Source organism: Vitis vinifera, chromosome 1 (assembly GCF_030704535.1).
Source record: "Vitis vinifera cultivar Pinot Noir 40024 chromosome 1, ASM3070453v1".
NCBI lineage: Eukaryota > Viridiplantae > Streptophyta > Magnoliopsida > Vitales > Vitaceae > Vitis > Vitis vinifera.
The window spans coordinates 6,870,527-6,888,207 of NC_081805.1; the positions used below are offsets into that span (position 1 = coordinate 6,870,527).

General features: G+C 35.4%; 2 protein-coding genes across 2 annotated transcripts; both read right to left on the minus strand.

Annotated features, from left to right (window-relative positions):
• Positions 1-153: 153 nt before the first annotated feature.
• Positions 154-3,944, minus strand: LOC100261038 (protein SIEVE ELEMENT OCCLUSION B). Its single transcript, XM_002282136.5, has 7 exons — positions 3,655-3,944; positions 3,466-3,573; positions 2,755-3,203; positions 2,311-2,420; positions 2,019-2,161; positions 1,277-1,768; positions 154-947 (listed from the first exon to the last, which is right to left on the minus strand). Exons 1-7 carry the CDS (start codon positions 3,877-3,879, stop codon positions 330-332), a joined length of 2,145 nt encoding a protein of 714 aa, XP_002282172.1. The 5' UTR covers positions 3,880-3,944; the 3' UTR covers positions 154-329.
• A 9,839-nt stretch (positions 3,945-13,783) lies between these two features.
• LOC100255955 (protein SIEVE ELEMENT OCCLUSION C) lies at positions 13,784-17,436 on the minus strand. The gene is made up of 7 exons (XM_059736296.1): positions 17,186-17,436; positions 16,453-16,560; positions 15,884-16,382; positions 15,628-15,819; positions 15,419-15,546; positions 14,709-15,197; positions 13,784-14,628 (listed from the first exon to the last, which is right to left on the minus strand). Exons 1-7 carry the CDS (start codon positions 17,429-17,431, stop codon positions 14,005-14,007), a joined length of 2,286 nt encoding a protein of 761 aa, XP_059592279.1. The 5' UTR covers positions 17,432-17,436; the 3' UTR covers positions 13,784-14,004.
• Positions 17,437-17,681: the final 245 nt, after the last annotated feature.

Consider the following 17,681-nt stretch of genomic DNA (forward strand, 5'->3'; position numbering starts at 1 on the left):
TGCAATTGGAATGAGGCCTGCTGGGATAACATTTACAAAAATGACAATTTTTTGAGAATCCAATGGGGAAAAGGGGCATGGGTGATTTCACTGATTTGGAATGTGATGTGAAAGCATGGATATCCAAAATTAAGCATCTTAGTGACTGTTAAATTGGGAGGAGAGAAAAGGGCTAGTAATATAATTTAGTCATAATAACAATATCACATCTTACAACACACTCATCAGCAGCATTACAAGCAAATTAAAGAGATTAGACCCTACAAACAAAACACAATAAACATCAAATAAACTAGGAAATTAACCAGTTGTTGCATGATCCCGAAGGTTTAATCCGTGCAGCAGCGATACATAACGAACTTCTCCATTGGACGCCCGCATTCAGCACAGACCACCCTCTCCGGAATGCTGCCTGTGGTTCCTGGCAGTATTAGACGGTTGCAGTGGTGTGGGGTGTGGATCTCACGGAGGTAGTCATTCAATGCACCCAAAAACCCTTTACTTGATACATTATTCTTCCAAACATCATAGTCGCTCAAGCATCTCACAATATTCTCACCCTTTGCCTTAGTCATCTCGCCTGATCCTTTACTGAATACAACCCATCCTTGGTCGCTGCCGTCAAAGCTAAGCATTGACACAATTTCCTGCATTATGGGGTCGCTCTCTACGGTCTTGCCATGCTGCATCTTAGAGTACCACATGCTCTCTAGCCTGACCCAAAAGAACCATACTAGATGTAGGTCTGGCAATGTGTGGCTCAGGTTATCCGTAGAAATGATTGCATTAATCTTCTGAATTTTCTCTCTGGGGTTGCTCTTTCCCACGTAAAGCATCTCTAGCCTGATGCCAGCAGCTCTTGCAATGGCCTTTGCAAGGATACAGAATTTCCGGATCCACTCCATATCCTCTCCTCCGAACAGGCAAATGTAACTTCCTTCTGAGATCTGAAAAGGGAAGTACCACCAGCCAAGGTTTAGGTATGGATAGATATATAAGATGGTACCATAATTTTTCACCATGATGGAGCTAGTACAGAGAGTTCAATGGTTTTAGGGTTTTGATCAGATCGACAGAATGTTTTACTTTATGAATTGCTCCTCCTATCAATTGGACACGATGTTACATAATTTTTGTTATAGAAGGAAAAGCATTTGTGCAACAGATAGGTTCTAGGAACAAATTCATGCTCTGTCCAGAGATCATGGCATTACTCATATATGTATTTTGGTGGGTATGCATGCATGGAAATATAATCTTAGCATTATGAACGTACCCAGTTATGGATTATCGGGTCAATGGTGTCTGCCAATAGCTCCATCCTCCATGTCTCTCCCTTCCAGAGTCCTTCCTCCCTCAGGCTAGTGAAAGGGAAAGCCAGGCTGCCCCAGATCCACATCATGTGGATGGCATTGTTGTTGACAACTCTTCCCTGTGGGTCCAACACCACTAGCAGAGGCTTTTTGTTGAAGCCCCACATCTCCTTGATGTACTTGATGACTGCCAAGTCGATCGATGAAGGATGATCCACGGAGTACCATGGCATCATTGATTTTAGAGTCTCGAACTGCCTGTTCTTTTCCTCTGTCCAAGGAGTGGATCGATCAACCATTGGCATCCACACAACCTCATACTGACTCTCTGGTCTGGTTGGATCCTGCCGTGATTCTTGGTACATCTGATCCAGAATGAAAAGCTCTTCATGGGGAACTTCAAGCTCTGAAATAAATAGCAACACATTCTTCCTCCTCAATATATCAAGGCTAACCTGTTTTTTCATACAAATTGAGAAAATCTTAGCAAAGTAACCGTCCTCCAGAGAAGAACTTCAGTGAAAATTTTGACAGCCTTAATGTTGGACATAGTGTCGTTCAAGGTTCATGATTAATTAATCATGATCAACATCCTCATATCTCTGTCCTTAACTACTTTCTCTTCAATACAGTTTAATTTAACCATATTAATAAACACCGGGAGATGCATGTGGGAGAAGAAGAGAGTTGAGTCATATGCCACACCTTTCTCTTGCTGAGGCCATCAAATAGCGGCGGCTGGTCATCCTTGGCATAAATCAACACCCTAATAATCTTCATGTTATCAATGTGGGGGGTCTCGAACAGCCGTACAAGCATCATATATGCTTCAATATGTTTCTTATCGTCTGCAGTACATGACCATGATAATTTTTTTGGTCAAATAAGAGCAGCATATATTAGCTAGCTAGCTAGTATTTTCTGAACTACTACTTGCATGATATAGCTGTATGACTTCGTATTTAAAAAAAAAAAAAAAAAAGTGTGTAGGACTCACTTATGTGTTGCTGGCAAAGATATAGCTGGCTTTGGAGGTGACCATACATGTTGCTGACCTTATGAGCCAAGCCTGAGAGCTCCCAAGCGTCCATTGTTGAGGCTATGTACCTGAGAGCAGTCAAAGAGAGACCAGAAATCAAAACGTAACATGGTTTTGTGCACTTTCAGGTGAAGAAGCAGTAACCATTCCAAATCGCTCTTATGTGGTTTGCTCAAGTGAGCAAATATGGAATGATACGGAAAGGACAAACTGCTTAGATTTTGGTGAAGTGATGAGAATATAGGGATATCTTTCAATTCCATTCCTAGCTTGGACAAACTTCTGTGCCAAGTTTAGGAAAGTCATAATTTGACATAATATAATGTTTTCAGGATAATCCTGCCTGATTAAGAACACGTATTTAAGAAGTGGATAAGCTTGAAATGGAGAAGGAGAACATACTCGTGGCTCATGCCAATGAGGGACGCAATCTGTGATGCGCAGGCCACTATACTGCGGATGGTCCAGTAAACAGCTGTGGGGATGTGAGCAATGGCAGTTACCATCGCTGGAGTGTCAGGGGTAATGTACTGGGGTGGAAGCTCCTTGAACTGAACTATGCACTTGGCCACATCCACCATAACCTTGATAAGGCTGCTTAGTGCCTCAAACTTTGGTTTCAAGGCATCCGTATGCTCCAATATGTCTGGCAATTGTTTAAGAATGGCCACTGATTTGGCCAGTGGGTTCGTGGGGTATAGGTGGGCCACCAACCAAAACTCTCCGTAAGTGGTAGCAAATGCTGCCAAAGCTAGCACCACTTTAGCATCCCATGAGTAGCTCGATAATATGTTGAATACTGCTACAGCCGTTGCATGTGCATCTCCACCACTCGTACATTTGCACGATATCTATCATATATAATGAGTTCTTATTCATGAAATAAAATATATTTCTAAAACACAATTTTGTTAATTGTTATTACATGGAAGAATAAAGCTATATATAGTTCCTTCGTCATGCCTTTAAACTTTTGAAAGAAGTGCGGGTTTGTAGAAGGTAATTAAAGTATGACATCGTGCGGGTTTGTTAAATTCCTACATAGTCGTGTACTGTGAGAGATATCCTTGTACTTGAAAGTGTGACTAACAAAACATGAAGTACAAAACAAACCTCGCAAGAGATTTTATTTATCGTGTGCGCCAAAAGATCAATCATGTTGCTGGAGCCATCTTGGAGGGTCTTATCCTCCAAAGCATCCAGTTGCGCTTGATTTGATCCCTACACCAGCAATAAAATAAATTAAATGACTGGGCATGCACAAAATCAAGTGAAAGAGTAAGTAGGGAGGTTTAATTATACCAGAGGAATGCCAGGAAGGGCAGGAGTGAGGGTGGTAGAAGAGGTTGTACGGAGCAATATGTTCTCAACAATGCGAAGAAGAGGTTTCACATCAAAGTCGCGGCCATCGGGAACATGGATGGCATGAATTTGTTTCATGATTCCATTGTCATCCGATGCAAACATCCGATCCCCGCTCCTTTGTCGCACTCGTTGCACCTTGTCAGGGATGAATGTGGTTGCCATATTTTGAGTTACAGGTATGGCAAGGACAAAAGAGAAGATAATTGGTTGTCTTGCTATGGACTTGCTTCTCCTGTGAACCTTATATATAGCTAATCCCTCAGTTGCTAACTGAAAATTCACAAGTGGAGTAAAGGTCAATTGAATCAGCTACCTTGCTTCTGCAATGGTTTAAACCAGAGTAGTACTGAGGTTTAGAATTTTTACTTTTAAGAATGGCTGGGGTGTAATGGGTCCCGAGAACCAAGTCTTCTAACATCATTAATTATGATGAGATCAATGCCTCAGGTTTCATGATTGGATGTTCTGGTTGATTCCAAATCGTACGGGTGTTTATAAGATTCAGGAGACGGTTCCAGTTGGGAAATCCAGAAGAGGATGTACTATTGATCAACTTCCAACTTCCACACTTTCATCAAATCTATTTGTGGGTACCAAGAAAATCTGAGACTGTACTTGTAAATCGTTATCCAGTGGCTATGTTTGTAGCTTTTAAGACGGCTGCTGTTCCTTTTGTTGCCCTAATTTGGATTTTATGACGTATGCAAGCAAACAAGCGTCAGCCAAACATAAAGCTCTTTCATTATGGGATGCTGTATGCTGGATAAATCACTTTAATAATGCAAAACATATGCTTCCTTGTTTGATACTTTGAAGCCTCCCACAGCGATCTCCAGTTCTTGCCAATGGTCCAAATTGAAAGTGAGGAAAAGCAAACAGGGATCGAGCTCGAGGGAATTTTATTTTCTTTTTCTTTTTCTTTTTCATTTCTTTCTTTTCCTTTTCTGGTTCGTTCTAATTCAATATCCAAATACGGGTCTTTGCTTCAATGCTCCACTTCAAAGGCCAGTCACTTTTCCACTGTAACATGTAATCTAAAAATTTTTTATGCTCCATTCATGAAACGAGAATTTTTATAATCATATGTGAGAGAAATTCTGAATTACGAAAAGCACTGATCATCATGCTTAATCCTTCTATCCTTGTTTACATGAAGTAGAAGAAGGAAAAAGGAAAAGCTGGGAAATCTATGTTTCAAAAATATGTGACGTCTGCGTCACAATTTTTTCTGACCGACACTGCGGATTCAATATGAATCATGAACTCTGAAATTTAAACTGGGTTTGGTTCCGCCTCCGTTGCAGACACCCGACCCAAGGGTGAGGCCGATCCGACTGCTGAGCCCAAAACAAAATCGCCTGCATGCACTCTGAACCAGTAGCAATGGGTTGGGTTTACTATCTTTATTTGAGTTATGAACTATACGGGTTTAGTGGGTATCATTGATTCATCCTACCCTTTGTTTGGTTATTTGGAAAATTCAAGGGAAAATGCATACAAAAAAAATTTAAGAAAAATTCGAGAAAAAGAGAAAAAATAGGAAACTTAAATAAAAAAATAGATTTAAAATTAATAAATATTGATATAGACTACTTCAATGTCATTTAACTTTTTTATATAAAATTTAAATAATTTGAAAATGGATAAATTTTAATTATATTTGATTTTCTTTCGTGTTTTTTTTATCTTTAATTCTCTTTTGTCCTATGAACCTTGAAAGTGTGGATCTTGTTTTATGAAATTACCTAAGAAGGGGTGAATAGGTAGTCTTTCTTTTATATAGCACAAACATTGAATTTGTAATACTTTTGTTTTTTCTTTGATTAATATCTGTATTCAATAGTTAAAACATGAAAGCACGAGTGCACGGCTATAAGTTGACTAGAAGGTACCTTTACTCCAAAGGGTTTTATTTATCTTAGTTAACACCTACACTCACTTGCACGTCTGCAATGGTAATAAACTTTTAAAAACACAACCAATAGTTGTATTTATAGATGAAGAAGGTTCCTAGTGGGCCAAGCAATGTAAGGCAACCAAAAACTAAATAAAAAGGAATATGGAAAGCTATAACAAATATAGGATATTTGCGCAAAACACAACACAAATGCTTGAGCATTCTCCAAGGGTGCTTGAGCAGTAGGATCACTTTAGTGCTCCTTATAAATGCAACAGTGATAGAAAAAAAATGGTGGCACGAAGATTTGTTTATAAATAAAAAAATGAAAAAAAATTAAGTTTGGGTTTGTAAGAATGGAGAGATTAATCAATAAGGGAAATGTAGCCTCGATTATCACTCTATAGGATTCAATGCATGACTTATTGAAAAACACAAATGAATTCCATCATGGTAAGTCCAATAGGAAGATTTGTACTTTGAAAACCTTTGAGACATTTATCAAACTTGCTGTGTTAAACCCATATTCTCTCATTCTCTATGCAAAACTCTCTTTTATTTCTCAATACAAGGTTAAACACATTTTTAAATCTAGGACAACACAATAAATCAAAGGAGATTCAAACTCTAGATATTTGGTGTTTCAAGCATAGGAATGACTAAGAAAAATCATTTTAGGCTCTAGATCATTAGGGTGCATGCAAAACTATCCTAAAGATTTTTAGATATATGCAATAGAAACATTAACATCTAAAAACTTGTAGATTTAGGAGTATCAAAACAATAAATAATCTAAATGTTCCAAGATCAATTCCAATTAGCGAAGAAGTTGTCGTGGATCTTGAATACCTTAAGATCCTTCACCCGATGACTATTTTTCCTATATATTGGCATGTGAGGATGGTGGAATACTCTCTACAGGGATGGAGGCTAGACTCTCTCTCTCTCTCTCTGAAAGACTAAATAGCACAGATATAAACCCCAAACCTTAAGGGTGTTTATATATATGCTTACCTATGGACTTACATGACTTGAGTTCATCTTGGGTTTAGTTCACTTAATATAACCCATTGTGTCCTAATTAATTAATGAACTTTATTAGATTTTAATTAATTAATTAACTCAATTAAAAAAACCCTATTGGGTCAGGTAATGTATAGTAATTAAATAAAAACTTAATAACAAAGAAGTTGGAAAGCTAACGATTATATAAAATATTCATGCAAAACACAACACAAACAATATTTGAGCATTCTCCAAGGGCACTTGGTTTTTCTAGTTTAGTTTCAAGCCCTTTATGTTATTAAACCTATATTACGTCTCTGTATGCCATTACACTCTAAACAAACTCGACCATATTTACCCAAACATCTCTATGAATATATGAATCAATAATGATCATGTGTCTTCAAGGCCAATATAAGTCCTAAAAAATATGTAGAATCAAATTTAAGAATGTTTGGAACAGCATTTTAATATAAACTACTTAATCTGAATCACTAGCAAACCTAATTTTAACTTTTTTTTTGTACTTTTGTTTATGTTAGAGGTATATGATCAATCCCTTTTTCTTTTTTCTTTTTCATATGGTCTACAAGTGACACTCATTTTAAAAATGAGTTACATCACATACCACCATGGATCTATAGAAGGACTAAATGGCAAATAATTCAACAAATAATGCATTTTCTTCTTTCCTTTTCCCTTTCCAGGTAACCATGCCAATAGTCAGCTAAGAAAAATGATATTGCTCCATTGAATTGGCACAAAAAAACTGCCAATGCTGAATTTTCATGGTGAAAGATGTTGAGAATTTCATTTGATTCGCAAATGCTTTCATGTAATATTTTTAGCTTGTGCTTATTATAACCGTTCACCAAAAATACCGGGAGATGGATGTATGATTTGTTAACCAAACTTTTATAAACTTTATGCGGAAATAATTATTTAAAAAAAAATAATTTTGGATGCATAAAACAAAATAAATGGAAGTATTAAAATAATGATCATATTCTTACTTTGATCCATGATACCAATAACACTTTTGAAGTGAGATTGAATCACTTTGTGAATTGTAATGTCAAGGTCTTCAACTCACTACTCTCATTTAGTGGATGGGTCACTTGTGTGGTGTATGTTGTTAAAAATGAAACAACAAAAAAGATATAAGAATGAAAGTGTGACTTGAGACCTCAACTTATAAAAAGTTGTACATCTCATAAACATAATGTACCAAATAAATTTCATAATGATGGAGTTACAAAACTTATAACACCACATTCATATAAGTTAAAATTTCCAACTTTCCATTTATAATTTGAGTCTTCCATTCATAAGACTCTTGGATGCCCAATCAATTGATTCACCTACCTATCAATTGATACCCTTAAATAATATTTACGCAAATGTAATTATATATGACCACACATTATACGAAAAAAGCTAACAATTTCCCACTTGGCCTACATAATTATATTTGTAATAAATTAAAACATAATATGACCATAACAATTTCTCAAAAATAGGCATCCCTTATGTTAAGATTGTGTTTCATGGAACCACTAACACCAAATCATTGAAATGATTGGATCACACAACGATCCAATATTCTTCAAGGATTATAGTACTAGCACCTCCATTAACATGAATCAATGACTTTTATGACATTAACAACATTAAGGTGATAATGTTAATTCATTCACATAATGGTCCCATCAACTTTTAAACATCTAGATTGTGCACAAAATGGATGTATAAGATTAACATAATAATCATCAATATATCATAATCAAGAACTTTATTCTCATTATAATGTGATCACATACATTACACTCTCAATCAATCTAAAATCGACAAACTTGCCACCAAACTCATGCGCACAACATAATCCATAAAAAGCTTAGGTGGAAGACGTTTTGTTAATGGATCTACCAACATGAGTATATTTTTAATATGTTCAATAGAGACAACTTCATTTTGAACTTTCTCCCTTACAACCAAATACTTAATATCAATGTGCTTTGATCCTCCTGTAGTCTTATTATTTTTAGAGAATCGGACAGCAACACTATTATCACAATATATTCTCAATGGTTTAATTATCGAATCAATAACATGAAGCCCTGAGACAAAGTTTCTCAACCATATTGCATGACATGTGGCTTCATAACATGCTACATATTCTGCCTCCATTGTAGAAGAAGCTATTAATGATTGTTTATGGCTCTTCCATGAAATAAGTTCATTTGATAACATAAAAATATAGCCAGATGTAGACTTTCTGGTATCCTTATAGCCAACATAATCAGAATCAAAATAACCAATAATCTTTAGATTATTTGTTCTTCTATATGTAAGCATATAGTCCTTAGTCCCTTGCAAATAACGCAATACTTTCTTAACTATTTTCTAATGATTAATACCTGGATTACTTTGGTATTGACCAAGCATGCCTATCACATAAGCTATGTCTGGTCACGTGCAAACTTGAGCATATATAATACTCCCTACTGCAGAAGCATAAGGAATTTTGTCCATTTGTTTCTTTTTAAGATCATTTTTGGGACATTGAAGTTCACAATATATGTCCCATTTCACAATAGGAGCAACACTGCTAGAACAATTTTGCATGTTGAATCTTTTAAGAACTTTTTCAATATAGTTCTTTTGGGATAATACTAATAATCTACGTGACCTATCTCGATGAATTTCAATTCCTATCACATAGGATGCTTCACTAAGATCTTTCATATCAAAATTCTTGGATAAAAATTATTTGGTTTCAAAAATCATTCTCATATTGTTGATAGCAAGCAACATATCATCAACATACAATACAATAATACAAATTTTGCTTCCACTGATCTTAAGGTATATACATTGATCCACTAGATTCTTTTTGAAACCAAAAGTGATGAGAATTTCATGGAACTTAAGATACCATTGTCTAGAAGCCTGCTTTAGACCATATGTGCCTTGCCTTCATCCTAAAAACCCTCAGGTTGATCCATATAAACCTCTTCATGCAAGTCACTATTCAAAAAGGTAGTTTTAACGTCCATTTGATGTAACTCTAAGTCAAAATGAGTTACTAAAACCATGACTATTCTTAAGGAATCTTTTTTGGAAACAAAAGAAAATGTTTCCTTATAGTCGATTCCTTATTTTAGAGTGTATCCTTTTGCAACTAACCTGGCCTTGTATATTTCGACATTGCCCTTAGAATCATGTTTGGTTTTAAAAATCCATTTACAACCAATAGTTTTAATTCATTTGGGCAATTATACAAGATCCCAAACTTCATTATCTTTCATTCATTTCAACTCTTCTTCCATAGCATAAAGCCATAGAGTTGAATTTTCACTATTGATGGCTTGATCATAAGAAATAGGATCATTTTCCAAGCCAACATCATAATCACACTCATTAAGATAAACTTCACAGTCATTTGATATAGCATGTCTTTTCTTTCTTTGTGATCTACGTAAAGATACTTCTGTAGTTGGGACATTCTCATTTTCATTATGAGAAACCTCTTGAGTCATACCATATTCCATCATTAGTGTTGATACTTCATTAAAGGTTAACTTTTTAAGCTCAGTTCTTCCACTAAAATATTCATTTTCTAAAAACACAGCATGTCTAGTTTCAACAATTTTGGGGCCCTGATTATGAGAATAAAATCTAAAACCTTTTGATATTTCAGGATAGCCAATGAAATTACAACTTATGGTTTTAGAATCCAATTTCTTTATTTGTGGGTTAAAATTTTTAGCTTCAACTGGACATCCCTATACATGTAAATAATTCAAATTCGATTTCCTACCCACCCATAACTCATAAGGAGTTTTGGGTACAACCTTACTAGGAACACGATTGAGAATGTGAACAACAATTTTCAATGCTTCACCCTACAAAAATTCAAGCAAGGTTGAGTTACTCATCATACTTCTCACCATGTCAATTAGAATACGATTTCGTTGCTCTACTACACCATTTTGCTCTAGTGTTCCAGGTATTGTGTAGTTTGCAATGATACCATGCTCTCTTTAAAATAAGGCAAAAACACTAAGATGTGACTTGATTCGATGAACCTACCATAATATTCACCATCTCTATCAAATCTTACACTTTTAATTCGCCGATTGAGTTGATTTTCAACCTCAACTTTATAAATTTTAAAAACATCTAATGCTTCAAAATTTTCACGAATAAGATACACATAAGAATACCTTGAAAAGTCATTAATAAAACTAATAAAGTACTTATGTCCATTGATGGTTGGAATTGAATAAGGTCCCCAAATGTCAAAATGAATACATTCTAACAATTCAGTAGCCCTTGAGGCACCCTTTTTCTTAACCTTAGTGTATTTTCCCTTTATGCATTCAACACAACTAGTAAAATCAGAAAAATCAAGTGAAGTCAAAATTTCATCTTTAATAAGACGTTCCATCATTTCCCTTGAAATGTGACCCAATCGCTTATGCCACAATATGGATGAATTTTCATTCACTCGATTTCATTTGTTAGAGAATTCATACACATGATAAGATAAAAGAGACTATGAATATTTGCAATCTAAATTCAATGAATAAAGATTACCATGTAAAGTGTCAGAGCCAACCAAACAAGAATTATAGAACAAGGAAACTCCATTTCCAAACTTTAATTCATAACCATAAGAATCAAGTCTTGGAACTGAAATTAGGTTTCTAGTAAAAACAGGAACATAAACTGTATCTACTAAATCCATAATGAAACCAATATCCAAAATTAAACGAAGAGTGCCAATAACCTCAATTTCCACTTCTGTTCCATTTCCCAAAGTAATGGATTGCTCTCATTTACTTAGTCTCTTGTTTGTAAGGTATCTCTGCAATAAATTCATTATGTGAATGCTTGTATTAGTGTCAATCTACCAAGAGTTTGGTGGTATATCAACTAAATAAGATTCATAAGACACTAAGCATTGAGTTTTACCTTTCTTTTCTAACCAAACCTTAAAGCCGAAACAATATCTTCTTTTGTGACCTTTCTTGTGACAAAAATGACATTGTATCTTATTTTCGTCCTTTTGCCCATTGTGAGATACATCATTACCTTGTTTTTTTTTTCTTTACTTTTACCTTTCTTGAAGGATTTTTTATTTAGACCAATAGTGAGATGAGTCATATCGGACTTTTCCACTTTAAGTCTCTCTTATTCTTGAACACACATGACAATTAGTTCATTCATTTTCCACTTATCCTTCTGAGTATTATAATTAATTTTGAAAGGGCCAAATTGTGAAGGAAGGGAAGTCATTATGAAGTGAACAAGAAAACCTTCAGAAATTGCCATGTCCATTCATTTCATTTGAGAAGCCATGTCACTCATCTTCATGATGTGCTCACGTAAACCACTATGACCATTATATTTCATTGTTATCATTTTGATTATAAGAGTACTTGCCAAGGACTTGGAAGTTCCTGAGAATCGTTCTTCAACTGATTTAATATAACTCATTGCATTATCTAAATTCGGGATTGCTCCACGAATTGCAGGAGTGATTGAACCTTTCATAATCATTAGACTCATGTGATTAGAGCGCTCCCACTTTTCATATAAAGCCTTTTGTTCATTAGTACTTTCAAAAGTAGGCTTTGTGGGTGTAGGCTCTCTTAAGGCATAGTCCAAATCCATGCAATCAAGAACAATTCCAATTTGTTCCTTCCATTTTTTAAAATTTGCCCCACTTAATTGTTCAATACCAGACCAATAGCTTGTAATAGTAGTAGGATTCATTGTTGCAAAATAAAATTTAATTCAAAAGGAAAATTATTTTATGTCATGACAACATTTAACACCACACTTTACAATAATCTAATTACAAAAAAAAAAAAAAAAGTTAGATATCACATTAATCATAAACATAAGAGATCATATCATAGTTCTTTCGTTAGACCGAACTACAATCATATAATTCAAAATTACATTATTATAATCCCTCCGTTGGGTTAAATTATAATAATTCATAAATCATATAGATATGACATAATTATTAAAATAAAAGTATTGAAACATAAAGAAGTTTAATACCCTTGGGTAAAAACATCATCAACCTTTTATTATTAAACTCTTGTCATATAATCAAACATGGTGACAATCCTCCGTTGGGTTGATCAACACTTGTTTCATAAGTTGAACAACACACACACACACACACACACATATATGATCATCTTCAAACAAACAAGTAAATAAATATACATACTAGAAAAGTTATTTCTTGAGATTTCCATAATCACACATTTAAATTACTAATCATATTTTTGCAACTTTCATAAAATCATGCAATAGATATGATTAAATCATGAAACATTGAAAATGTGTGTTACTACATTATTTATATGCATCACATCATATATATTTTAGTTGCCTATAAGATCAAACAATAATAAAAAAACGAAAAAAAATATGTTTTATGATCCAAAATTGGTTGGCTCTGATACCAATTGTTAACCAAACTTTTATAAACTTTATGCAAAAATAATTATTTAAAAAAATAATTTTGGACGCATAAAACAAAATAAATGGAAGTACTAAAATAATGATTATATTATTACCTTGATCCATGATACCAATAACACTTTTGAAGTGAGATGAAGTCACTTTGTGAATTGTATTGTCAAGGTCTTTAACTCACTACTTTCATTTAGTGGATGAGTTACTTTTGTGGTGTATGTTATTAAAAATAAAACAACAAAAAAGATATAAGAATGAGAGTGTGGCTTGAAACCTCAACTTATAAAAAGTTGTACATCTCTTAGTCTTCCCATCAAATACTATATGGGAGTTATACTTATTATTTACACCCATTATGTACAAATTAATGGGTAATGATGGGTTATGAACTTGAATGCATCTCTATAATTGCATAAGTTATGCTTTTCCATTTTCCTCCATTACTCATAAACATAATGTACCAAATAAATTTCATAATGATGGGGTTACAAAAGTTGTAACACCACATTCATATGAGTTAAATTTTTTAACTCCCCATTTATAATTTGAGTCTTCCATACATAAGACTCTTGGATGCCTAGTCAATTGATTCACCTACCTATTAATTGATACCCTTAAATAATATTTATACAAATGTAATTATATATGATCACACATTATAGGAAAAAAGCTAACATGATTTGGCTTAGACATCACTTAGAAGCCAGTAAAAAAGAAGTGAATACAAGTAGATCACATGCCGGAAGAACGACCATTTTCATCAGCTCATCAAATGCTTAAAATGTGGAAAGTTGAGATACAAGAGAACTCACCAAAAAACAAAAGTTGTTATCACTAGTTCATCAAGTGCTTTAAGAAGTCAATAGATGTGAGGTTGGAATCTTCTACTCTCTTGTATCGCATTTGTAAAGCACAAACTTCTCCATGGGGCGCTTACACTCATTACAAACTTCCGTTTCGTCTATTAAGCCTTCAGCAAATGGCCTGACTCTGGACTGACAGCGATGCCCTGGAAGAGCAGGAGGCTCAACGGCAGACTTGACTGCACCTACTAGTCCCAGCTTTCCCACATTTTTACCCCATACTGAGAAAAGGTTTAAGCAGTCCATGAGCCTTGCCCCATGAAGCCTTACAATCTCCATTGAAGACCCTGACCCCATCACTGCCCAACCCTGGCCATTCTCATCATCCATGTCTAGCAATGCTGCCACCTCTCCTAGAATATGATCGGTGTTTGCCGTCTTTCCAAGTCGGAGTACTGATCTTCTCATACTCTCCAACCGACGCCAGAAGAGATGTATCTTTGTGAAGGAGAGGGAACCACTCAGCTTTTCCAAATCAATGGTGGCTAGTATGTTCCTTTCATGCTCACTTGGATTTCTCTTCCCAACATAGGCCATCTCCAGCTGCAAGCCTGCATTTGTTATCTCTTTCATCTTAGAGTTGAATTCCCTGATCCAGTCCAGGTTTTGGCTTCCATAAATGCATAGATTTCTGCCTTCATGTACCTGAAATCAGTGAAATGTCACTGCAGCAAGAAGAAATTTCTACATTGTCTAGAGATACAAAATTTGAGTTAGAACCATACCAACTTGGTCAGTAGGGAATCGATTTCATCAATCATAAATTGCAGGTTCCATTTCTCCTCTTCCCAAAGCTTCTTTTCTACCGAAGCTGAAAAGGGATATGCCCTGTCACCCCAAATCAGTGCCATATCTATTGCATTTGAGTTTGTAACTTCCCCTTGTGAATCCAAAACTACCATTATGGGCTCATCTTTGAAGTTCCATTTTTGCTTTATAAAAGTCACCACTTCAGAGCAAAGCAGCCATGGTTGCCGAACTGAGTACCATGGCAAAGAGTAACATAAAAAGTCAAAGCTTCTCTCTTCTGCCTCAGTCCATGTATCAGAAGATGGAATGGGAACCCACACAATTTCATAGCTTCTCTCTAACTTATTGTGGTGGGGATGATCATATGTCTGCTGAACCAGGAAGAGTAATTCCTCAATAGGGAGGGGTTCTGGCTTTGAGACAATGCATATGACTACCTTGTTTTTCAGTTCAGAGACCCCAAGCTGCCAATAAATTCAAAGAAGATTGTATAATGTACTGTATTGTGAAGAGAAGGGCTTCTATTCATGAAATTGAAAGGTCTGGATTGGTTTCTGTTCATTTGTGCAGGACATGCTTTAGGATCCCAGTGACTATGATTATAATTGAAGAAATTATGAAATTATAATTGTGTTGTATGTTGCAGACAACATGAAATCTTTACTGAGGAAAAGATTAAACCAACCTTCTTTTGAGAGGAGCAATCTATCAGTGGTGTGTCATCCCTTAAAGCAAACAACATGTGAAGCACCTCTTGATTGTCGACCTGGGTCTCCTCAGAGAGATCCAAGAGCTTTTGATGCAACTTTGTCTCTGTAAGTTATAGAAAACATGGAGAATTAAAATTGTACATGGTTCATTGTCCAAATCATTCGGAAGAATCCAAGCAGCAACCTATCTGTTGATGACACACATCCACCTGCCATCTGAGCTGACTGCATATTCTGCCCAACTTATACACCAAGCTTAAGAGCTCCCATGCTGCAACGGTTATAGAACTTGAATGCCTGAAATGGAATTCAGAGAACATTAAAGGCTTATGGCATGCTAAGTTTGATCTATGGATGATCTGAAATCTAAAATGAAATCATCAAAAGTAAAAGAAATAGTTATTTGGAAGATCAGTTATTTGTTTAACAGAAAAAATTACAGAAACAACAGAGATCAGCATATCTGTGGGCTGATTGAAGGGAAAGAACATGCACTTGCTCAAGTTTCATGGCTGTCAAGTCTCTGATTTGAGAGGAGCATGTCAAGGTGCTTTTAATGACCCAGTAAGCAGATAAATAAATCTGTGACTTGGTAACAGTCATTGTCTCCTTATCCAGCTTTACATCTTTGATTGGAAGGCTTTCAAACTTGATTATACACTTGGCCACATCAGCCATTGCCTTAGCCAGCAAGTTCAAGGCCTTGAATCGCGGCCTCAATGCACTGAAGTTGCTAGGCAGCTGCTTAAGCATTGCAATTGATATTGCCAGGGGATTGACAGGGCATGGCTGCATTAACAGCCATAATTGACCATAGCATGTTGCAAAGGCTGCTAGTACTAGAACCACTTTTGCATCCCATCTATAATTCCTCAGCATATCGAACAGGACCATTGTTCTTGTATGTGAATCCCCTTCCACAGAGCATTTGCAGAGTATCTGTTATCACAACCAATGCACAAAGATGAATGAGAGACAGAGAAAGATCAAGAGATAGATCAGGGATTACCTCACGTGAGATTTTATGGATGATCAATCCCAGCGGCTCTTGTGATCCAACTACTTCAATGTCGCGTACAATTTTCCTTGCCATTGCATCAAAATATAGACCAGGAACCTGAAACAATAGTTTATAGATCTATTAAAATATCAAAAATGGAATGTTGAACATTTGATTTCAAGCATGTTATGCCCATTAACATGAGTAATCAACAAAAAGATATATTTGCATCCTGGGGTTTCTACAAACTAGTGAATCATACCCATTGAAATCTAGGGCTAACCGGCTCTGTCAAAAATTATTATCAGAAAATAGCTAACAACTTTAGAAAAGTACATCCTATTGCTTCAGTTCTGTGACAACAAAGCGATTCATCCTATCAAAATTATTCATACCCAATAAGAAACTGAATCCATTGTCATTTTCTTTTCCATTCAAAATAGAACTTATTATTCCAAATTTATTTGATAAATCTAAATTTCCAGTAAGTTTATAATCTGTAAAATGATGCCAGATGTTTAAGAAGCCACCTAGATCATGAACAAACACATCAACTCTGAGCTTTAAGTCTTTTGCTACATAATCATTTTCTGTGAGAATTAGCAATGTTTACTGAAAATGTTTGATCATTTTTCAAGGCATCACCAAGCTGATATATACAAAATCGTAATAGACTAAAATGCAAAACCCAGAGCATTTAAAATCATTGAAGATAGAGATGCCAACAGGAGAGTTGAGTTACTCTTATTTCTGATGTAGTATGACACATGATATTCTCCATAGCACAAAGCAATAGCTCTGAATCAAGAAAACAGCCATTAGGGTCATGGGTAAGAAGGATATTCTTTATCAGAATATCTTGTTCCAAAGGCGATGATGAGTGTGGCAAGACGTTATCAGTTTCAGGCAAGTTCATGGCGGAAGTGATGGTGAGCAAAACACAAAAAAACACATGTGGTTGAGAAGGTACATGGATACTCATTACCATGTTTTATAGTATATATGGGATGATTTTGAAAAAAAGTGAAAAATAAGAATCTACTTTGCTTAGACAAATAGTAACATATCTCCCTCTTTCTCCCAGTCCCACACACGGAGAGACACATGGTATGAACAATATAACAAGAAGGTGTCAAAACATCTTCTAGGTGGAGACCACCAAAAGTAGAGGTTCCTAAAGATTTTTGAACCATGAACCTGAACCAAATTTGATGCCCTCCTCCCCTTTGCACTTTTTC